Source organism: Saccopteryx leptura, chromosome X, assembly GCF_036850995.1.
Source record: "Saccopteryx leptura isolate mSacLep1 chromosome X, mSacLep1_pri_phased_curated, whole genome shotgun sequence".
Taxonomy (NCBI): domain Eukaryota; kingdom Metazoa; phylum Chordata; class Mammalia; order Chiroptera; family Emballonuridae; genus Saccopteryx; species Saccopteryx leptura.
The window spans coordinates 105,566,069-105,590,718 of NC_089516.1; the positions used below are offsets into that span (position 1 = coordinate 105,566,069).

At 33.5% G+C, this 24,650-nt stretch overlaps 1 protein-coding gene across 1 annotated transcript in view; it reads left to right on the forward strand.

Moving 5' to 3' along the window:
• The first annotated feature begins 377 nt into the window (after positions 1-377).
• HTR2C (5-hydroxytryptamine receptor 2C) overlaps positions 378-24,650 on the forward strand; it is a 217,247-nt gene continuing 192,974 nt past the window's right edge. Inside the window, exons 1-2 of the mRNA XM_066356958.1 lie at positions 378-412; positions 8,653-8,966. Coding sequence (XP_066213055.1) covers positions 378-412; positions 8,653-8,966 — 349 coding nt within the window. The remainder of the gene's footprint in view (positions 413-8,652; positions 8,967-24,650) is intronic.

The window sequence follows — 24,650 nt, forward strand, 5'->3', positions numbered from 1 at the left end:
TCTGTTTGAAGCTTTCTGTCTTCCAACAGGGGGAGATGCAATAGAAACCCCACATAAGTAAAGTTTATACAAGAAATTTTAGAAAAGCTATGATAGTTGTGCATTGGTAAATAATAAAACTTCTATTCTCTTTGCCACCTGTATCACTTATATGATATAACACATTTACCTGTTTGCTAAATTTATTATGCATTGTCTCTTATCATTTAATAAGTATATTAAAGTATTTTAAATTGGTTGTTATGTAAGTTGTTTGGGCCTTTAACTAATTTTCTTTTTCTTTTTCTTTTCTCTCCCCAGAAAGGATGGCATTATAAATCCAATACAAACATCCTCTTCTCAATTTTAAACTTTGGTTGCTTATAACTGAAGCAATCATGGTGAACCTGAAGAAAGTGGTGCACTCGTTTCTGTAAGGATGTTATTATTTATTATGTTTTAAAAGATAATTTTTTTATTATAGCTTTTGCTCAAAAATGTTTGAAAGGTTTTTATATGATCATTCACATGTATTTGCCTCAATCTTCATAAATAACTTTTGTTGCAATAGACTAATATTATGGTTGTTTCCTATTTAAAACCAATAAATGGAAAAAAAATAATTTCAAATCCAGTTAAACACAAATACTCGTGTTTTCAAACAAGTAATATGAAAATGATACCTTCAATTTAAAAATAATTTCAAATCCAGTTAAACACAAATACTCGTGTTTTCAAACAAGTAATATGAAAATGATACCTTCAATTTAAAAATAATCCTAATGCCCATGATTGTTTCCTCCATAGTTAAAACCTAGAAATTGGAAGATTCTTTTTCTCTTCCTGTGTAAACTGAACAGCCAAGAGATTAAAATGTCTTTATAAGTCTATTTTTATAAAGAATATTTGAGGTTGCAAAAGAATAAATCAGAAATGAGGAAGTAGGGGTAGAAGGGTGTAGCTGGACAGAAGACAACAAAACCATTTTTGGATATTGTGATAGAATGACCAATAGTTAAAATTACTGCAATGCAACAATAAAAGGATAACTGGACTGACCGGACGGTGATGTAGTGGATAGATCAGCGGAATAGGAAGCAGAGGACCAAGGGTCAAAACCCCAAGGTCGCTGGCTTGAGCGCAGGATCATCTGGTTTGAGCAAGGCTCACTAGCTTGAGCCCAAGGTTGCTGGCTCGAGCAAGGGGTCACTCGGTCTGCTGTAGTCCCCTGGTCAAGGCACATATGAGAAAGCAATCAATGAACAAGTAAGGTGCCACAACGAAAAACTGATGTTTCTCACCTCTGTCCCCTTCCTGTCTGTCTTTTCCTATCTCTCTCTCTCTCTGTCTCTCTTTCTCTGCAAAAAAAAAAAAAAAAAAGATAAATAAAGAATAGGATTTAAGTACTGAGCAATTCTAAGCATGATCTAATCCAGGCGTACCTTTTTTTTTTTTTACTTAGAAAAATGTAAGATTGGTTTCTTCTAAACCTAATCTCTGAGGACTGGGACATTAAAGAACTGATCCAAGGCTTTATAAACTCTGACCGATACTGTGCAAAAGCCCTGAAATTGCCCTTCTTCTTTCTACGTAGTCTCCTCTATAATTCATGTAAAAGAGTTCACTCAGGAAAACACTTACTGAGTAGTGTAGGTACAAAATATATCAACATTATAACTTCTACAGTATGCACCCCTGTAGCCCATCTTGGATGTCATTATCCATAGTAGTCATGATAATCTCAAGAATGTGTGATTTCAATAGAACTAGAACAGACATGAAAAGAACAAGGCAGACCAAGATAAAGAAAAGAAGAGTCAAGCCTGATCAGGCGGTGGAGCACTGGATAGAGCATTGGACTGAGTCACAGAGAAACCAGGTTCAAAACCCTTAGGTTGTCAGCTTGAGTGCAGGCTCATCTGGCTTGAGTGCGGGCTCACCAGCTTGAGCATGGGGTCGCTGGCTTGAGCGTGGGATCATAGACATGACCCCATGGTCACTGGCTTGAAGTTAAAGGTCACTGGCTTGAGCAGGGGATCCCTCACTCTGCTTTAGCCCCTCCCCCCATCAAGCTATGTAGTATGAGAAGGCAGTCAATGAACAACTTTGGAGCCACAACGAAGAATTGAGGCTTCTCATCTCTCTCTTCTTGTCTATCTGTCCCTGTCTGCCTCTCCCTCTGTCTCTGTGTGTGTGTGTGTCTCTGTCTCTGTCACAAAATAAAGAAAAGAAAAGAATAGTCAGGTATAAGAAAATGAATAGAAAAATATTCCATGCATCTGTGCCAACTCAGTATTTGGCCGTTGATCTATATACCAAAATGCAGGATTACTTTAAAGGATACCAAATTATTCTGGTATGAAATTAAATATCTACTTTTTCTTCCATTATATTAAACAGGGATCATTCATCTCTTCCTTTTACAAGTTTTTAATTGAAATTTTTTGGGGTGACTTTTTTTGTCATATGCTATGGAAAACTCAGTAGATTTAAAAATAAGCAGGGCATCCTTGGCTGTGTAGCTCAGTAGTTAAAGTATCATCTCAATACACCAAGGTTGGAAGTTCAGTCTATATCAGGACACATAGAAGAATCAACCAAGAAATGCATAAGTAAGTAGAACAATAAATTGATGTTTCTCTTTTTTTCTCTCTCTCTAAAATCAATAAATATTTTTTTTTTAAAAAAGCAGAGCAGAAACAAACTTATAGATACAGAAAACATTCTGTTGGATGTCAGGTGGGAGGGGTGTTGGGGGAATGGGTGAAAAAGGTGAAAAGATTAAGGAGTACAAATTGGTTGTTACACAATAGTCATGAGGATGTAAAGTACAAAATAGGGAATATAGTCAGTAATATTCTAATAACTATGTATGGTGCCAGGTGGGTGTGAGACTTATGAGGATAATCACTTAATAAGTTACATAATGTCTAAGTACTGGGTTGTACATCTGTAACTAATATATAACATTGTACATTAACACTAATTTAAAAAAAATAAAAGATTTAGAAAAGACTTGCACTGGTCAAAGATAAGATAATTGGAGCATTAATAAGAAAAATGTCAGTGTATTTGAAATACACTAAATAGTTTAAATAATTAACTCATGTGACACTTAAAAAATAAGCAAGCTTGAAGTGTCTGATCCAGTCATTGCTGCCCTCCCTTCCTGTTTTCTTTGCAGACTCTGGTTTGATGCTGAACTGAGCATACCTGTATTACCCGAGTCTAGTGGAACAAATTCCCAGTTGTATGACCTTAAACTGCACTGTAGAATCTGTAGCTTTGAATAACTACTGAGCTGCCACTGTTCACTCTTTGAAATTTTTCATTAAAGAAGGATGTCAGGCATGAAAGAGGCTAATCCTTAGAACATTTTGTCATAAGCAGATTGTTGGTCCAGAGAACATGGTTTGACCAAGATTGTAAATGTGAATGATATCTGTCCAAAGTCTCTTAGCTTGACTTAAAGCTGATTGCCTCTTTTGTAAATTATTAAGCTTTAAGTGTAGCCAAATAATCTTATTTCTAGTTTTTAGTTTTTTACAAAATAACTTCTTTTTGCAAAATTCTAAGTTGAACTAAAAGTTTATGCCTTAAGAACAGCTGATTTGTGTACTTGTTAAAGATAACTGTTGTATCTGTTGTGTATTATAGTCATAAAAACATAATTTTTTCAAAAATAAAGCAGCAGACTAAAGAAACAAAAACCTCATCAGTTGCTTTTGGAGTAAAATAAATAAAAATAATTAAAATGTACTCAGACTTTTAAATCAAATTATTATTTTGTTTATCTATTAAGAATGTAAAATTATATTTTCATAAAAATTTAGTAACAATGAATATATTATTTATACTGTTTTCAAAAGAACTTGTAATTTGGGTGTATATACAATTTATAAGCTTCTGTGGGCTTAATAACCATTGATATAAACTTTAAGAGCAAGACCTAAATTACTCCTCCTTTGTAAAATAACTATATGTTTCATTGAGCATGTAAAGGTTAGAAATTAACCTTAATTACAAGATAGCCAATTTTTATTACAAACCTATAAAATAGAGATTGAACTACAATAAAACTCATAATACTTTGCCCATAAGTAGGACTCAATAACAATTTATTAAAATGAATTGAAGTAAAACCAGGGAACTGATGTAAATACTGATCAGGATCTTACCCAGCACTACTACTTTACTTTATAATTTGCAATAAATGGATTTAGATTCTATAAGCTTCCTCAGTAATTCACTGTTTGTCTGATGGACTCTTTAATATAATTTAAGTATACCTGATCAATAGAGGTATATTTGAAGTGGTTGTCTACCCCAAAGTTCTAAGACACTCAAATTATAAAATTTACAATTAGACAGTTTTTAATGTTTTGTTGTTTTTTTTTAAGTGAGAGGAAGGAAGGCAGGCAGAGACAGACTTTCGCAGATAAGTAAATACACTTATTTACAAGGATACACTCAACAAGCCTGCTAAGAGGTGATGCTCTGCCTATCTGGGGCCTTGCTCCACTTGCAAGTGGAGCCATTTTTTTAGTGTCTGAGGCGGAGGCCGTGGAGCCATCCTTAGCACCTGGGACCAACTTGCTCCAGTGGGTTCCTGGCTGCAGGAGGGGAGGAGAAGAGAGAGAGAGACAGAGAGACAGAGAGACAGAGAGAGAGAGAGAGAGAGAGAGAGAGAGAAAGAGAAATGAGAGGGGGAGGAGTAGAAAAGCAGATAGTCACTTCTCCTGAGTGCCCTGGTTGGAATCAAACCTGGGACTTCCACACACTGGGCGAAGTTCTACCGCTGAGCCAACCGGCCAGAACCTTAATGTAGTTTATGTGAAATTTTATTATGCATTCTCCTACTATTTTTAGAGAAATATGAAAAGATTTAGATGTTTTTACAATTTACTTTTAAAGTGTGAGGTCAGATTGCATATTTTATTAAGACCTTATTCTCTGAACGTAAGGATAGATATATTAATTGAGATTCTGCATCTGACAACTGAAGATGCAATATCTTATTGTGAGAATAAAGTCTTGTAGGACTATTTGAGATGATCACAATGTAATTTAAACTAGAAAAAAATTTAATGCCAAGAGAATAATTTTTTTGCTTTGTTTTTTATTTGTTTGTTTAATTCTGTAAGCCAGCAAAGACCATGGATTTAAATTTATTATATGAACCTAGCTCTGCGTAAATAGGTATTGTCTTAAAGTAAAACCAGGACTTAAATTCTTAAGAGATTTTAAATACATGAATTGAGGTATGGTTACTATAAAAATACTTTTGTTTAACTTTGAAGGAAGAAAGAAGGTAAGTTCCAACATTGACTAAGGGCTTCTTATGAAAAAATTACTACTTCAGGAATACACATATAATTTAATTTTTACAACAATTAGGCGATATAGACTATCCCCATTAGACGGATGAGAAAATTAATGTTGTGAGAGGTTAAGTGACTGGTCATAAAAATTATTGAGGCCCTGGCCGGTTGGCTCAGTGGTAGAACATCGGCCTGGCGTGCAGGGGACCCGGGTTCAATTCCCGGTCAGGGCACATAGGAGAAGCACCCATTTGCTTCTCCACCCCTCTCCCCCTCCTTCCTCTCTGTCTCTCTCTTCCCCTCCCGCAGCCAAGGCTCCATTGGAGCAAAGATGGCCCGGGGGCTGGGGATGGCTCCTTGGCCTCTGCCCCAGGCGCTAGAGTGGCTCTGGTCGCAGCAGAGCGATGCCCGGGAAGGGCAGAGCATCGCCCCCTGGTGGGCAGAGCATCGCCCCTGGTGGGCGTGCTGGGTGGATCCCAGTCGGGAGCATGCGGGAGTCTGTCTGACTGTCTCTCCCCGTTTCCAGCTTCAGAAAAATACAAAAAAAAAATTATTGAGATTATGTAGCCATAACATTGGCCACATGGCAAATGCAAAAAATACAGTGACAAAATAATCAAAGCTGAGAGCAAATAACTTGCTTCTATTCAGTTGGTCTTTTGTTTCAATAATTTCTATTCATATTAAACAAATTAATTATCATAGAGGACTTAAATAATGTATTATTTTAGCTTTTTTTATATTCCAGAAAAATAATATGGTCTACATTTGAAAGAACTTATTGATTACTTCTCATTGTTTGATGAAAATTATTATGTATGTCTCTCCCCTCCATGTTTCTTAGAATATGTTAGCTGTGACTAATGAGAAAGTAGATGACTGAAGTATTAGTTTTATATATTTTATAGAATATAAACTTAAAATATTTCGCCTGACCAGGTGGTGGTACAGTGAATAGAGCATTGGACTGGGACATAGAGGACCCAGGTTCAAAACCCTGAGGTCACCAATTTGAGTGCGGGGTGGCTGGCTTGTGCGTAGGATCATAGACACGACCCTATGGTCACTGGCTTGAAGCCCAAGATTGCTGGTTTGAGCAAGAGGTCACTTGCTCTGCTGTAGCTACTCTCCCTGCTGTGAAGGCACATATGAGAAAGCAATCAATGAACAACTAAGGTGCCGCAACAAAGAATTGACGCTTCTCATCTCTCTCCCTTCTTACCTGTGTGTCCCTATCTGTCTCTCTCTCTGACTATCTCTCACTGTCTCTAAAAAACAGGATATAAAATTAAAATATTTTTATTTATTTATTATCTTAAAATACATAGTATATTAATAAGATATGAGAAATAATTTTAAATACGTTATAAAATTATTATATTTTTTAGTTAAGTTTAAATAATGCGAATTATATTTCAGTCTAAGTGTTACAGTTTGGGTTTAGAAAGTATGGTGTGTGGACATGTTTGTGTATATAATAGTACAGACATAAGATGATTATTATAATCACAATCATCTAGTTTTCTGATTGGTAACAAGCAATGAGTCAATCAAATCACACATATTTTTTTCCTGTGTAGAGATATTTTACATTCAAAGACCAAGTGAATGAGATAATAAAAGCATTTATATAGACCTCATAGACTCTCTTTTTCATTTTCTTAATGATTGATTGATTGATTTTAGAGAGAGGGGAATGAAGGGAGACACATCAATTTGTTGTTCCACTTATTTCTGCATCCATTATTTATGTATTCGCTGGTTGATTTTTCCAAGTGCCCTGAACCGGGGTTGATCCTGCAACCCTGGCATATCAGAACAAGACTTTATTCAACTGAGCTACCTGGCCAGTGCTGAAAAGTCATAGTTTGAATATTGTAATGTTATGTGTTTCATCTCCCCAATTCCAGGAAAAATATGACTTCAATTTTTTACATACAACATTATTCACCACATATTGTACCAGTACAAGAAAGTTTTCCCTTATAAATATTAACAACCATTACATAGTCTAGTTGTTGCTTAACATTTATTAAATAACTATTATAGAACATAGATACACATAAGACAATCACAAACAGATAATAATCTTTAATTTTAAGCAGGAAATTTTGAATGTGCTCTGTCTTATTAAAATAAATGTTAGTTTTATTAGACACATTAAGTACTTACACTTTGAGAAGATACAATGTATTTAACTTGAATAAATTTCATATCACTATTGGGAGAAATTAATTTGGAACACATAAAACATAATCACATTCATCTCTTTTGCATTAGTTTACAACTTAGCCTGAAGTTCCTACTAGTAGAATCGACTGAAGTACTATAATGAGAAATGCATCCTTTAAGTGATTTAAAAGATGTTTCCAGCATAAGAAAGCAGCAAACTCACAGGAATTAATTATCAATATATACCATTTCCTAGACTACAACTAGCCCTAGAAAACATAAGAAAGGTATGTGAAGAGTGTCAGATAAATTTAAAACAAAGACATTAAAAAACTATGAGACAACATGAAGTAACTCTGGACTGTGAGAAAGTAAGAAGAGTTCTAAAAAGAAATAATGAATATCTACCATTGTGTCTCTTTCAAAATCTTGCCTGAAGTTGGTCTGATGGCAACTTATTCTTTCACAGTTTTTGATTTTAAGAAAAAAACAATTTCCAATACTCTTGCCATGGTATAGTATATTATCATGGTATATTAGATACTTAGAAGAAAATCTTCTTTTCATTCTGTTTTCAGTTGTCTATAAGGATGTCTAGAAAAACTGAATATTTAAAAAATATAAAGAATAAACCATTACAACAAATAAAGAAGCAATGTGGTTTAAAATTACTTGCATAGAGTAGAAGTTTAAAATACAGGCTTTGAAATCAGTGAGACCTGAGTATGTATCCCTCCCCTGCCACTTACTGATTGTACTGCCTTGAGAAAGTTACATAACCTCTCTGAACCTCAGGGTCTTCATTTACAAAATCGATCTAAATTAGTATTGACGTCATGAGGTTATTGTATACAGTCAAATGAGATTATGGATATATATTTCAGTAAGCTATGTGCCTAACTCATAATAAGCACACAATAAAGAGTATTTTGTGTATATGAAATTATAGTGAGGTTTAATTAAAAGAGTAGAAATGATGATAATGGTAGTGATGATGATTTCTGAAAGAAAATAAATTGTTTTGTGTGAGTGATGCATTGTGTTGTTCGTATGGAAAACAATACAATAATAAATAATTATACAAGAATAAACTCTGTGTTTTCCATACTCACAACTGTAAACCTAATTTAAACCCACCCTATATAATATGAACCTCATTATTTTTTTTCTTTATTTTCAGTGTGCACCTAATTGGCCTCTTGGTTTGGCAATGCGATATTTCTATAAGCCCAGTTAGAGCCATAGTAACTGACATTTTCAATACCTCCGATGGTGGACGCTTCAAATTTCCAGACGGGGTACAAAACTGGCCAGCAATTTCAATCGTCGTAATAATAATCTTGACAATAGGTGGCAACATTCTCGTTATCATGGCAGTAAGCATGGAAAAGAAACTGCACAATGCCACCAATTACTTCTTAATGTCCCTAGCCATTGCTGACATGCTAGTGGGACTACTTGTCATGCCACTGTCTCTGCTTGCAATCCTTTATGGTAAGTACAATTTTATTATTTTTTCAGTCTCAGCCTATGTTCTGAATTTGTGTCAAGTATCACAGTAAACACTCATAAAGGTAATTATTTTGCTTGTATCATTTGGAAAATGAAGAAGAAAGCAAATTGTGTGGCAGAAGGAAATAAATGTGTGTGTGATATTTATTAAATAAATCAGTAGCAGTCTTCAAAATGCAAAACAGACATTTCATAATATAGTATGATCATACATAACTAGTCTATTATTGCTCAGTGTCATCTGTGAACAATAACCGTTGCCTTGCAATGGAAGAATGGTGGAAATATGCCCTTATCCCTATGCTCTGGGAAGTATACATACCTAGTACTATCTCTTATACAAGAAGGTAAAAGAGGTTCGTCATTTTTAATAAATATATTTTAAGTAACCTTTTAAGTGTTGCCAAACAAAGTGACTGGCACATAATAAGTTCTCAATAAAAACTATTCTTTGTAAAATCTACAGTCTATGTTTTTACAAGGAGACAGGTGATAACAAATTAATTAGTAATATATAAATGCAAGATCACATTATTGCAATAAAAAATCAGACAATGAAAGTTTTGATATATTGATTTTTACAGTGGTTTTATTTTTTTTAATTTTGTGCCATCTCTATGCCCTATTTGTTTTAACTTAGATTTTGTTTCTATTTAATATTTATAATGACCAAGTAAAACGTCTTCTACAAACTACAAAAAAAAAATTTTACTAAGCAATTGGAGAACTCAGTTTGGATTGAATTGCTGATATGCTCATCTCACTCCCTGTTCTCCAGAGTGTCTAATGGAATTGAACTGGAAGGAATGATACTGAAAGTGGACCTAGTTCTCGGATCCTAAAAATAATTTCTCATGAAACTTAAAAAAAATATTTATTCTGTTCTAAATACAGAGTGATAATGGATTATGTAAATAAACATTTTATAAATGGTATTCTAAAATAAATCTGCTTTTCTTATCTTCAGTGATGCATTAACCTCAAAGCGTAAATATTTTACCAGCTCAGTGAGCATTGTACCACTCTATGACTCCAAAATTACTGAAGAAAAGCTTACTAAAACTGATGTGCTTTAGAAGGTATACTTTGTCTTTTATTGTCTGCTTCATTTTACCAGTTTGTGCCTTAAAAATATATATAGGTGATCAAAAAGCATGGCATTAACTTATAGCCAAATCTTGTAACACATCCATCTCTTTATCCCACAAGAAAGAGCAAGAACAGATAAAAGTACACAATACCATCACCTAATTTGGGAAATAACCAAATTACAAAATATCTGTAAGCAGAAAAATAAGCAGGAGATCACAATGAATTATCTATCTATTAGGCTCCCAGCATATGCTGCTGTGTAGATGAAGGGCAGCCCAGGAAACACTGCATGAAAGAAGAGGGAAGATAGTATAAAGATTAAGATTGATACAAAATCACTGCAAAAGAGAAAATTTACACTGTGAGGGCTAAAACAAAACAATTTCCTTTCTACTATCTAAGTTTTTCTAGTTGGGCTAATCAATAAACAGAGAGTGATAAACAAGAGAAAATAAAATCTTTAATATATGTGCACAGGGAATTCACATATGCATGAAAATTTCAAAATAATGAGGCAAAATTGGATATATATGTCTTTCATACAAAAGAGAAAAAGAAGGCAATGGGATCTTATATTTCAAAAGTGAGAATGGGCAGTTTACCAGTAGTTGAGGAAGAACATACATGGCAATCAAAGTGTTGTTTCAGGGGGACACAAGGGGTGATCTAGCTACTAGGTTCTTCTTTGAACCCTCTCATCCACCATAATCATTTCAAATTCGGCTAAGGGATCATTCTAAGATTTCCATCCTGAAACAAGACTTTACTTCTTTTAGGCAGAAAAGGGTGGAGGGGCAAAGTTTTTTTCTGAGTCATTTGTTTCTTAACAACCAAAATGCAGTTTTGAGGGTGCAAAACTTTGATTTCCTTCAACCTCAAGTATGAAAATTTTCAAGTTTTTCTGCAAGCACAGCCATGAGGGAAGTGACATAAAAATGTACATAGGACTCAAGAAAGCAGTCGTGGAAAAATAACTCCTTGGAGATATAAAAGGGTAAAAAAAATAAAGAGAGTTTAATATTTTTAAAAATGCACAACAAAGGGAAAAAGAGAAGCAAGAAGGAAAAGTTATCACTTTACAAGACCAAAGAAATGTCAACATGTAAGTATTCATCAACCCTTCTCACTACAGTTCCCACTGTACCCCAAAAGCCCTCCAGTAGAAAATCCATACTTGCCATATGGGAAGAAGATGGTACGATTGAGCTTAGAACCACCCACAAACTGCAGCCATGTTCATACAAATTCAAGGATGAAACCAATCTTAATCTATAACAAACTACAATAATAAACTTATTTTAAAAATAAAAAATGACAGTAGTCAGTGCTGATTTTTTTTTACTGAATGAGTAAATAAAAAGTCATCAAAATAAAAAAATAAAGCAGAACATGAGAATTTAAAAAGGCATTTGAAATATTTCCATCAATAAAAATATAGTCAAGAAAAAAAACTATAACAAAATACCTGAAACCAAATTAAATTTCCTTAAACAAGCATTTGCATGTATTTAATTTTAAAGCTAAGACAAAAATGAAAGTGGCATAAAGACAGAAGACTACTCTTATATGATATATATACTTTGTTATATACTCTATCACATTAGAAATAATGCAATTAAAAGGTGGAATTAAATGTTACAAAAAACTTGAAAAATCGAATATAATTAATTTAATAAGAAAACAAAGGTCTAAAAGTATTACAAATTATATTAATAAAATATGATATAAAGTTACCAGTAGTGTAAAATTTTAAGCCTTCCTAAAATCAACAGCTATTTAATTATAGCAGAGGGGGGAAAAATTAAGTAGAGGAAGAAACACACACAAAAAAACAATGTTCTCAACATTATACCATGATGTAATATGACAGAGTTGAAAACAGTAATAGCAATATCAGTAATAGCAATTAACTTGAGTGAACCTAACTCACTTTTATGCTAAGTAAAATAAGCCAGGCAGAGAAAGACAAATATCACATGATCTCACTCATATGTAGAGTCTTATGAACACAATAAACTGATAAGCAAAATATAAACAGAGGCATGTATACATAGAAAAAGAAAATATTTTCAATTTGGCTTATAAAAAAAGATCTAACTATATTCTTTATATAAAAATAACACTTAAAACTCAGTGATTCATAATGGCTAAAAATAAAGAAATAAACAAAGATACATCAAGAAAATAGAAACAATAAGAAAAGAGTAATTGTGATCTTGATGTGTGACAGTAAATTTCAGGAGAAAAAAAAGCATTAAGAAAGAAAAAGAAGGATGCTATTTTATAGCAATAAAATATGCTTATAATAAAAATCAAAGTTAACAACAAAAATATAGAAAACAATATCTATATCCCCAAAATGCAACAATACCCCTTATAAAGCAAAACTAAAGAACATGGGAGGATACATTTATGTAGATACATCCTACTACTAGGAGATTTTTAATACTCAGTATATGTATTTATACTGTATTATACCCTATTAAATGAAAATATTTATTTCATGACTGTATATAATATACAGTATACAGTATATACTGTATTATATTTTCTTCCTCTATTCATCTGTCAATGGATATTTAGGTAGTTTCCACATTTTGGTTATTGTGAATAGTGCTGCAAGGAACATAGGAATGCTTGTATCTCAAGATTTGTATTTCAGTTCTCTTGAATAAATATCCAGAAGTGAGATTGTTAGATTATAAGATAGTTCTATTTTTAATTTTTTAAAATGACCGATACTGTTTTCTATACCAGCTTCACTGACCTTTTTCCACCCATAGAATACAAAGGTGCCCTTTTTTCCATATCCATGCCACTACACGTTGTTTGTTGATTTATTGATGATATCCACCTTGAAAGGTAAGGTGTAAAGTGATATCTCATTGTAGTTTTGATGTACATTTCTATGCTCAGTAGTGATGCCAAACACCTTTCTGTATGTTTATCGGTCATTTTTATATTATCTTTGGAGAAATGTCAATTCAAGTGTATTGCCCATTGTTAAATGAAGAGATCAGTTTTAAAAAATTGAGTTGCAGGAATCCCTTATGTGTTTTGGGGACTAATCCTTTAACAAGATATATAGTTTGCAAATATTTTCTCCTTTAGCATTTTTGCTTTGTTGATGGATTCCTTAGCTGCATAAAATCTTTTTGGTTACTTTGATATAGTTCACTTTTTTTGCCTAGGCTTTTGGTGTCATAGCTATGAAATCATTACCAAGATTAGTGTCATAAAGATTTCCCTTGTTATTTTTTCTAAGAGTTTTAGAGTTTTAGGTGTAACATTTAAGTATGTTGAACATATACTTTAAATAAAAATTTATGTTGACAAGTTGATATTAAAGTTTATTTGAAAAATAAAACATGCAAGAATAACATGAAAAAATACTGAAAAAGAAAACCCATGAGAGGGGACTAGACCTATGATATATTGAAACATATAATGCCTTTATAATTAAAAGAGTGTATCATTAGACCACACAAGAACAAGAGTAGTAGAATAAAAATATGAAATAGATACAAGGACAAATGTATATATAATATATGATAAAAATGTCATTCCAAACCCCTGGAAAATGTTGTTGGCCAACTATATACTCATTTTGTAAAAGACAAAATTGGATTTTACCATATACCAAATACAAAATCTCTAAATGAATCATAAATTTAATTATAAAAATAAAACCATACAAATACTAGAGGGGAAAAACGTCAATTCATCTATAACCTAGGTATACAAAAAAGTTGTTTAGATGTGACTCAAAATTCACATGTAACAAAATAAAAGATTAATATTTTTGGCATGGAAATAATAATTACAAAACTACATGGCAAAAGCACCAATAACCAAGTTCAAAAACAAATAAACAGATAGAAAACATTTGCAACATATATTACAGCTAAAGGGTTAATGTCCCTAATATATGAAGAATTCCTTAAAACTGAGGAAAAAATCTAACACTCAAAAATTTAAAAAATGAACTAAAGTTATGAGTAGCCAACTTATGACTTTTTATATATTTTATGTATTTTAAAGTGTTTCTGAATATTTAAATTATGTATACATATTTATATATACAGTTCTTAAATATATGAAAGTGTTTAACTTCAATCATTATATGAGAAATAAAAGACAAATGATATCCTGATAACATTTTCTATCTGTCAGACTGACAAAATTATAAATGTTATAACTAATAAATTATTTCAGCCTGATCAGGCGGTGGTGCAGTGGATAGAGCATCGGACTGGGATGCAGAAGACCCAGGTTCAAGACCTCAAGGTCGCCAGCTTGAGTGCAGGCTAATCTGGTTTGAGCAAAAGCTCACCAGCTTGGACCCAAGGTCGCTGGCTCGAGCAAGGGGTTGCTCAGTCTGCTGACGGCCCACGGTCAAGGCACATATGAGAGAGCAATTAATGAGCAACTGGGGTGTTGCAGCAAAAAACTGATGATTGATGTTTCTCATCTCTTTCCGTTCCTGTCTGTCTGTCCCTATCTGTTCCTCTCTTTGTGTCTCTGTAAAAAAAAAGTTACTTCAAGCAAGTTGCATAGATACAAGATCAACACATGGAAGTTATTCATATATTTAGATCAACAATGACAATGTGAAAGTTAAAATTAATATTCAATGTCACAAAGACTTGATTTAGGGTGGGGGTAGATGAACACACAATACAGTGTACAGAGAGTGCTGAATTGGGCTTTTAAAATCTGTATGGTTGAGTTTACCAGTGTCACCCCAATAAAATTTAATGTTACTTACAATTATTCAAAATAAAATAAAATACTCCAGTCTCAATGTATAAAATGTGTACTGAATTTGTACAGTCAACATTAAAAGTGCTGATGATAGAAATCAAAGACCTAAGTAAATCAGGAGACATACTGTGTTCATATTTTGAAAGATTCATCATAGTAAACCTGTCAATTATTCCTGTATTAGTTTGCTAGGGATGCTATACTATATATAATGTATACTATATATAATGTATAGTATATATAATGAAATACTATAAACTGGATGACTAAAACAACAGAAACTTATTTTCTCATAGTTGTGGAGGCTAGACTTTGGAGAAGATGGAAGAAGCAGGGTTGGTTTTTCCTGAGGCCTGTCTTCTTGGTTTGCAGATGGCTGCCTTCTAGGTGTGTCCTCACAAAAAACCTGTACACTAGTGTTTATAACAGTTTCTTTTATAATAGCCCCCTGAAAGAAACCACATTCAGTGGGTAAATGACTAAACAAATTGTGGTACACCCCTACCATGGAGTACTACTCAGCTATGAAAAGGAATGACTGTTGATTCACAGAACACCTTAGATGATTCTCCAGAGAATTATTCTGAGTAAAAAATGCCAATCCCAAAAAATCATATGCTATATTCTTTCATTTATATAGCATTCTTAACCTGAAAAACATTATAGAAGTAATTAACAAATGAATGATTTTCAGGGTTTAAGATCAGGGTTCCAGATGAGGGAAGTGGATGTGGTTATAAAAGCGGAACAGGAGGAATTTATACAGTGGTGAAAATGGTCTACATCTTAATTACACCAATATCAACATAGTTTTGCAAGATGTTACCATTGGAGAAAACTGGGTAAAGGGCATTCATCATCTCCATGCATTATTTCTTACAAGTAAAAGCATGTGGAAGTACAGTAAAGTTATATCAAAATAAAGTTTAATTTAAAAATGTATAAATAGTCATATATAAGTTGTGAAGCATTCTAGACTTATCCACACTTAAACCTGGAAGTCCTCATCTCTCAGAAAATCGTGACCCTTCTATAAATGTATATAATAACACATGTATAGTAGTTAAGATATGAAACAGGAAGTGGATATCTATATACAAAATTGTTACTATTTTTTTTAATTTTACATTCATTTAATGGGCAAGATTTTAAAAATATTTTGTTATTGATTTCACAGGGGGAGAGTGCGAAGGGTCAACTCAAACTTGCTCCACTTAAAAGATTTTATTTATAAAATCTGAAATCATAGAGAGAGGAGAAAAAGAGAAAGGGGGGAGGAACAGGAAGCATCAACTCATATTTTTTGCTTCTCCTATGTGCCTTGACTGAGCAAGCCTGGGGTTTCCAACCAATGACCTCAGCATTCCAGGTTGACGCTTTATCCATTACACCAACGCAGGGCTGATGGGAAAACTTTAATATGCCCTTCCCTATTCTGTTGTTTTGTCTGCTTTAGATTAGCCATTATTTTGGATTTTATATTTATTCTTTCACTGCCTAAAAGAGAAACCATTTCATGTGTATATTGTCTGAAAAAAATATTTTGTTTAGTCTTGCTTCTTTTTGAATTTTATAAAATTGTATCCTGTAACTTCTGATACTGCTTCTTTCACCTATTATTATCATAATAAGATTCATCTATGTGTTACATGTAGCTTAGTTCATTAATTTTCATTGATATTCAATTTTCTTTGATTATGTGGCAGTTTATTTAAACTCTTATTAAGGGGCATCTGGATTGTTTCCAGGTTTTTACTATCAATAAAAGTGCTGCTAAGTGTTTTCTGATACACATTTACTTAATTTCTTTTTGGGTAAATAGCTAGAATGAAATTGCTCATTTATTAAGTGTACAAAAGTCCAACTAAGATAATGCTAAATTTTTTCATAGTAATTATGCCAAGTTACAACCCATCAGCAGTAGGTGAGAAACCATTGATTTATAATATCTGTAGAACTTAGTATGTCATACTTCTTACTACTTTAGAAATAACATACTTCAGTGAGGACCATGTTAACCCCTAAGGTCATAGAAAACTAAAATTAATTGGACTGAATTGTTCTTGAAATCATTCTATTATAAATTAACACAAGTTTCAATTAGATCATGAACTGAAAATTATATTTTTCTCTAAATAATATTGCAAAAGTTGTTAGATTGCTTCAGTGCCACTAACTTCAAATTTATATTTCAATCATATCTTAGATATTTTTATTACAATTTTAATTTTAGAGACCATTTTAACTATAACTCATAATCTTCAAAAATATAACAAACAAAGTAAAACTAGAGAATCCTCAAATGCTAAGGTCTAGTCTTTCATTTGTAAATTCTCTGTTCAGGTGCATAAGACACTGTCTGTCTACAAACTCACTTGACAGTCAATGGTGATGACACTCAAAAAAAAAACACCTATAAAAGAGAAAATTCTCAATATTTATATTCACTAACAGAAATTTGTTTTTCCCATCTGCTTAAAATCATCAATGTATTGATGTCAAATAGTTAAAATTTGTCTAGTTAAATTTTTTCCCACAGAATGATTTTATAGTCTAATTTCAATTAATAGTCATAATTTTATTATTTATCAGTAAATAATATACAGCCTCAACATTTTCATTAACATGTATTAGGAAACCATTTGTCTTTATTCTCCCTATTTCCTGCCAGCCTGACAAGATTCCTGCAAATTATCAGATGAGTGTTGCCAACACTGTAAAGTCAAGAGAACTAAAACCTTAGAAAACACATACAAATACACAGAAAAGCACACACAAAAATAATAAACATTTGTCTAGCCAAGTATTATGCGATCCCACTCCTCTTTTTCTTGCAAATATATTTGCTACACAAGGTTTTAATAATAGTGAATAAACTCATACATAATGAAATTATAACAATTTATTCAAATCAGTGTAAAAAATTGATTATTATTCAGTTCAGGGGTCAAGATATTATGATATCCCAGTGTATTTGAGTTATTAAAAATCACAATTCAATAACTGCAGAAAAAACAAAAGTTAACAATGATCATGAATGTTACACTTAAATGTGTTTTGGTATTAAATTGCCTTAAGTCCTTACTAGGTCTCTCAAAATAGTTTTCTGCCATTTTCAAATATATAAACTTTTCTTCATTGTACACAGCCAGACTGAAACAGAAGAAACAATGAATTATTATCAGAACAAATTAATGCTCAGTTAAAAATTAAATTAAAAATATAAAAAAAGAAAAGATTAAAATCAAGATCAATACTGACACATAGGGAATATTACATTCAAACACAGATGTTTCAACTTACTGACTCATATAAAAATTCTACAAAAGTGGACAAATATTTATTTACTCTTCTATTTAAACTATCTCTACTCTTTTGCCTGACATGGACACTTTGATCCTAGATATATAGAACCATAATAGCAAGCCAAGATGAATATTATTTTTTTTTACAGAGACAGAGAGAGTCAGAGAGAGAGATAGACAGGGACAGACAGACAGGAACAGAGAGATGAGAAGCATCAATCATTAGTTTTTTGTTGCGCATTGCGACACCTTAGTTGTTCATTGATTGCTTTCTCATATGTGCCTTGATCACGGGCCTTCAGCAGACTGAGTAACCCCTTGTTCGAGCCAGCGACCTTGGTTCCAAGCTGGTGAGCTTTTTGCTCAAACCAGATGAGCCTGCACTCAAGTTGGTGACCTTGGGGTCTCAAACCTGGGTCCTCGGCATCCCAGTCCGATGCTCTATCCACTGCACCACCGCCTGGTCAGTAAGATGAATAATTTTTTACATTCATATAATCTTCCAAATTTTCTCCTATGTTCTTGTACAAACAAAAAGAATTGCTTTTTAAAAAAACTATAGTCTTTATTTTTCAATGGTAAGAATGAAAAATACAGTAAATCTCCGAGTTACAAACATCCGATTTATGTAGAACTCATATTTACTGACGGAACACCATAGGGGCTATTAGTAATCAACTGCAGTTTGACATCAGTGAAAATTATGTCACAGAGTTACTCTATTCCCATGGCAAAGAACTAACCAATGAAGACCTTATGAAACTAATGCAGAAGATGATAGCATCTAGGGAAGAAAACAGGGACCTAGAAACTCCAGAACCGAAAATATTTTCTTCCAAAGAGTTGTTAGCTGATGCTTTTTTGTCTCACAGAAGCAAGAATGGCAAAGTTAGAGGAGCAAGATCTTGATAAAGAGAGGTTCACCAGTCACCGAAAGCCTGAGATGTTACAAGGCTATTCATGATGACAAAAAAAAAAAAAAAAAAAAATGCTCTGTACTAACCTCTTTTGATGCCTACTTCAAGAACCTGACCAGAGTAACAGAATCAAACCTTGACTCTCTAATACCAGTCCCATCCTCTCCAACAAGTTCATCATCTTCTGAATCATTCAAGATTGTTTAAGGTTTTATTTTAAAATGTTTAAGATTTATGAGCACAGAAAGGTAAAAATAAATATTATGTCAAGACAAACATCTATTTAAGTTGCATTCAATAGGTAAGTGTACCTGTTCCAACTTACATACAGATTCAACTCAACTTATGAACAAACCTAGAGAACCTACTTCGTTTGTAACCTGGGGACTGTCTGTACTCATCCTCAGGGTTATTGATATTTGACATCTCCAAATTTGAAGAAATCAATTCCCAACTTCTTGGTACCTACATTTCAAGTTAAATTTTTCTTTGTTTTATAATGTTAATGTTTAAGCAGTTGTATGTCACACCTTTTATTTTTTTATTTTTTTATTTTTTTAGATTAATCAAAATGTTATTTTTTTATTAAATTTAATGCAGTGACATTGATAAATCAGGGTACATATGTTGAGAGAAAATATCTCTAGATTGTTTTGACATTTGATTGTGCTGTATACCCCTCCCCCAAAGTTAAATTGTCCTCTGTCACCTTCTATCTGGTTTTCTTTGTGCCCCTCCCCTCCCCTAACCCCTCTCTCCTTCTTCACCCCATCCCCCCTCCCCCAACCCCCCGCCCCTGTTGCCATCACATTCTTGTTCATGTCTCTGAGTCTCATTTTTATGTCCCTTCTATGTATGGATTCATCTTAGTTTTTTTTCTGATTTACTTATTTCACTCCGTTTAATGTTGTCAAGGTCCATCCATGTTATTGTAAATGATCCGATGTCATCATTTCTTATGGCTGAGTAGTATTCCATAGTATATATGTACCAAAGCTTTTTAATCCACTCGTCCTCTGACGGACACTTGGGTTGTTTCCAGATCTTCGCTATTGTGAACAATGCTGCCACAAACATGCGGGTGCATTTCTCCTTTTCGAGCCGTTCTATGGTGTCCTTGGGGTATATTCCTAAAAGTGGGATAGCTGGGTCAAAAGGCAGTTCGATTTTCAGTTTTTTGAGGAATCTCCATACTGTAAAGTCTCAGTCAAAAAACTACTGGACCTGATGTCACACCTTTTAGATTAGTTGTCTTGACTCCTATCTTTTTATCCTCTTGAAAAATGAATATTTTTCTATTTCAGAAATTCCTTTTTTAGCAGCTTCTATTTGATAAGTCTGTTAGTATATTTGCATATTGTTGTGATCAGAGTCAAGGTCAGGATACATTTTTTCTTCTAATTTGGTGGTTTCCCTGATAGTAATACATTATAATATTTAAAATCCATATATATTTAAAATTAAAATATGTATACATATATATAAAAATGGTAAGTTTAACTGCTTTGCCATATAAAGTGCATCATTTAAAATATTAAATGAAGAAAATTTGGTTTCCCAATTCAATCTAAATATAGATCTTGAGGGTTTAAATCCTTGTCCTTTAATCCTTGCCCTTGGTTTGCTTCACTAATCAATGTGTAAGTCATATATAACTTTACACAGGGCTTCTCAGACTAATAATCATCAATTTATCACTCTCAACTCCTTGAGTTATTTCTGTTTTTTAGTTTTTTATACAAATTCATTGCTAAATTAAATAGAGCAATGCTGTCTGACACCTTGCTTGTTCTAGGATCAAATCCCTCTCTCCCTCTCTCATTGCATGGAGTAACAACTTCTCAGCACACTTTACTGAGCATTGGAAATCACCACTTTAATTCCTCACTAGTAGATCTCCTCACCCTACCTTTTTACTAGTTACTCATATTCAGTGGGAATGAATTTGACATCATTCATTCATCAGTTTTTAAGTTTTTTTAATTTATTCATTTTAGACAGGAGAGGGAGAGACAGAGAGAGAGAATGGGGGGGGGGAGGAGCTGGAAGCATCAACTCCCATATGTGCCTTGACCAGGCAAGCCCAGGGTTTTGAACCGGCAACCTCAGCATTTCCAGGTCGACGCTTTATCCACTGCGCCACCACAGGTCAGGCCTCATTCATTAGTTTTGATCACTTATTGCTTTATTAAAATTACAATCTAATTGGCAAGGTAGAGGCAAAACAGTAGCAGATAGTTTCCTCATTTTTGGAAACTGTTATTCATGAAGCACAGAAACATTTGGAGTAAGAAGGACAAGTCAATGAGTGAAAGAAAATGCTTTTCCCCGTCATAAACAAAAGACAATAATCAAAAAACAATTAAACCATATACTTGCCAATCTACATAGCTTTGTATATTTAAATTACAAAATATTATTATTATTAAAACTTTCTGTATCATTTTGTAATGAGTGTTTCTCACAAATCTTCCAGACTAGTTTTTATATTTTTTGTTTTGTTTTGTTAATATTTTCCTTCCAATATTTGGGGATACCTACTGAGATTGATTTGTCTTTCAATGACATTGGATTGATTTATGTAAGTACAGGAAATCCATTCTTAAAGTTTTAATTCTCTATACAGGCATTATCACACATTACCCCCCACTGAGCACTCATGATGCTTTCACATACATCATTTAATTTACCACAATAAAATTCAACCAATTCAAGTCTTCTTTTTGATAGCCATGATTTCTTTCCAGAAAACAACACATATATAATTAATTTTCAAGTCATGAACCAAACTAGGAATCTAGAGGACTTTGGGGAAGGTGGAGAAGAAAAATTCCTCCCTTCACAACTGGCATGCAATCTATACATGTCAATCACCTGTGCATAAAAGTGTATTCTAGGTTATTTTTTAAGGAAATACATTATCTAATTTAGTGACTTTTATATTTATTTAAGGAAATAATTTCAGAAATCACCACCCATGCAAATTATATACAATTATATTAATAGATGAAAGCAAGTAAATATCAAATAATTCTTTTTTATGATATTTTAAATTCTTTATAATATTTTGCTTATCTTTCTAAAGTAGAATTAATTTTAATAATTACTTAAATGCTCAATGTGGATGCTTTGAGAAGGTAAGTGTATGAGCTTTTTCCTCTGTTCCCTTGGTCACGAAATCTAGTAAGCCAAAATAAGTCTGGTAGCTAAAACTTCTGTGGAAATTATAACAGAATTAGTTGTTACCAAAATATATCATAGGATAGACTATGTATAAAAGATATTAACCAACAACTTAAGTATGTTAATGGGAATTTGGAAAAAAATTGAGGACTGAAAGCAGAGAGAACAAAACTTATTGACAAGTATCTTCATAAGACACTAGACTAATCACTGCATTTCATCATCACATTCATAAAATATATATATTATTGAGAATATAATTTTTTCAAATATTCTGTGAATAATTTTGCATGTATTAACTCATTTAATCCTCATAATACATATATTTTTTCATATTTTGAGAGGAAGAAACTAATGTTTAAAGAACTTAAGTAGGCCCTGGCCGGTTGGCTCAGTGGTAGAGCATCGGCCTGGCGTGCAGAAGTCCCGGGTTCGATTCCGGGCCAGGGCACACAGGAGAAGTGCCCATCTGCTTCTCCACCCCTCCCCCTCTCCTTCCTCTCTGTCTCTCTCTTCCCCTCCCATAGCCAAGGCTCCATTGGAGCAAAGATGGCGGGGGCGCTGGGGATGGCTCCTTGGCCTCTGCCACAGGCGCTGGAGTGGCTCTGGTAGCAACAGAGCGAGGCCTGGAGGGGCAGAGCATTATCCCCTAGTGGGCAGAGCATCGCCCCTGGTGGGCATGCCGTGTGGATCCCGGTCGGGCGCATGCGGGAGTCTGTCTGACTGTCTCTCCCCGTTTCCAGCTTCAGAAAAATACAAAAAAATAAAGAACTTAAGTAATATGCCTAAGGCTTCAGAACTTATCAGTGGTAACAATTTTTAAACACAGGCCAAAAAAAAAAAAAAATACCAAAGCCCTCATGCTTTTTTTTCCTTTGCTTCTTTTTATTGTATTCAATATAATTGACATACAACAAATCACACACATTCAAAATTACAAATTGATATATGTAAACACCAATGAAACCATCACCATGATTGAGATAATCAACATATCTTCACCTTTAAAAGTTTCTTGCCTGACTGGGTGTTGGTGCAGTGGATGGAGCATCGGACTGGGATGCTGAGGACCCAGGTTCGAGACCCCAAGGTCGCCAGCTTGAGCGCCGGCTCATCTGGTTTGAAGCACAGCTCGCCAGCTTGGACCCAAGACCGCTGGTTTGAGCAAGGGGTCACTTGGTCTGCTGTAGCCCCCTGGTCAAGGTACATAAGGGAAGGCAATCTATGGGCAGCTGGGGTGTCGCAACGAAACGCTGGTGATTGATGCTTCTTGTCTCTCTCTGTTCCTGTCTGTCTGTCCCTATTTGTCACTCTCTCTGGCTCTCTCTCTGTCTCTGTGGGAAAAAAAGTTTCTTGTAGTGCCTTTATATTCTTACCCCATGACTCTCACTGTCACCTCATTCTTAATCACTGTTTCATAGTGCATGTAACTTGCAACAGTTTTTAGAAAAATAACTGTACTAAAAACATAGAACTGCTAAATTAGCTGCCTATGAATTTTACAAGATTATTTCATTTTATATATATGGTGAATATTTTTTGTACTTTAATTATTCTGTTAAAATGGAATATATGTTTATAAGCTAAGTCATTCTCCATTTTACAATTTTATCTTCATTTCCTTTGAAGAATTCTTTAAACTAACTTCCTTTTACTGGAGATTTACTTTTATTCTTTTAGTGAATAATAGATATTGTTCAACCTAAGCTCCAGAAATACATTTGATATAGAGGGTTTCGGAATATATCTATTAAATATATATCCAGCTTCACATTTTTAATGTCAACCCGGGAGTTTTCAGGGATTAAACCAAAAGTCATTCAGTGGACTCCAGATTGTCATAAATATTCTGGAAAACTTTAGTTTTCCAAGATAAACATGTGATAAATAAAATCTCTCTGATCTCTTTGAATTGTTTAACAAATAGCAAAAACAAATTTCTCATATATATATGAAATATTTCCAAAATGTGTGTGCCTAAAGTTCATTCTCAAAATTAAACAATTTTTTATTTGTATAAATGTGATACTACATTCCCATGTAAATGATTTATTAAGCCCTATGACACTGATACTTAGCTCTCCCCTAAACCAGAGGTCAAGAATTGGCAACAATTTATTTGATTTCTGTTTGCAGATGAATTTTGTTCAACCTAACCAATGATTTTCAAACTTTGTAAATTGAAACCTTTTAATAGTGTGCAAGTTCCGTCTTTGCTATGTTTTCTACCACTTCCTGTTTTTTTACAACTTACAAGTTTTACTCACTGATATTACCTACTTGTCCTTAAAAGGACTGAAATTTGTGATAGGCCTCACAGCTGTGCGCACAAAAGAGACAACATTGATACTGACATGTTAAAGTCAATAGGTTGTTATCTTACAAAATAACCCCTCAGTCCATAA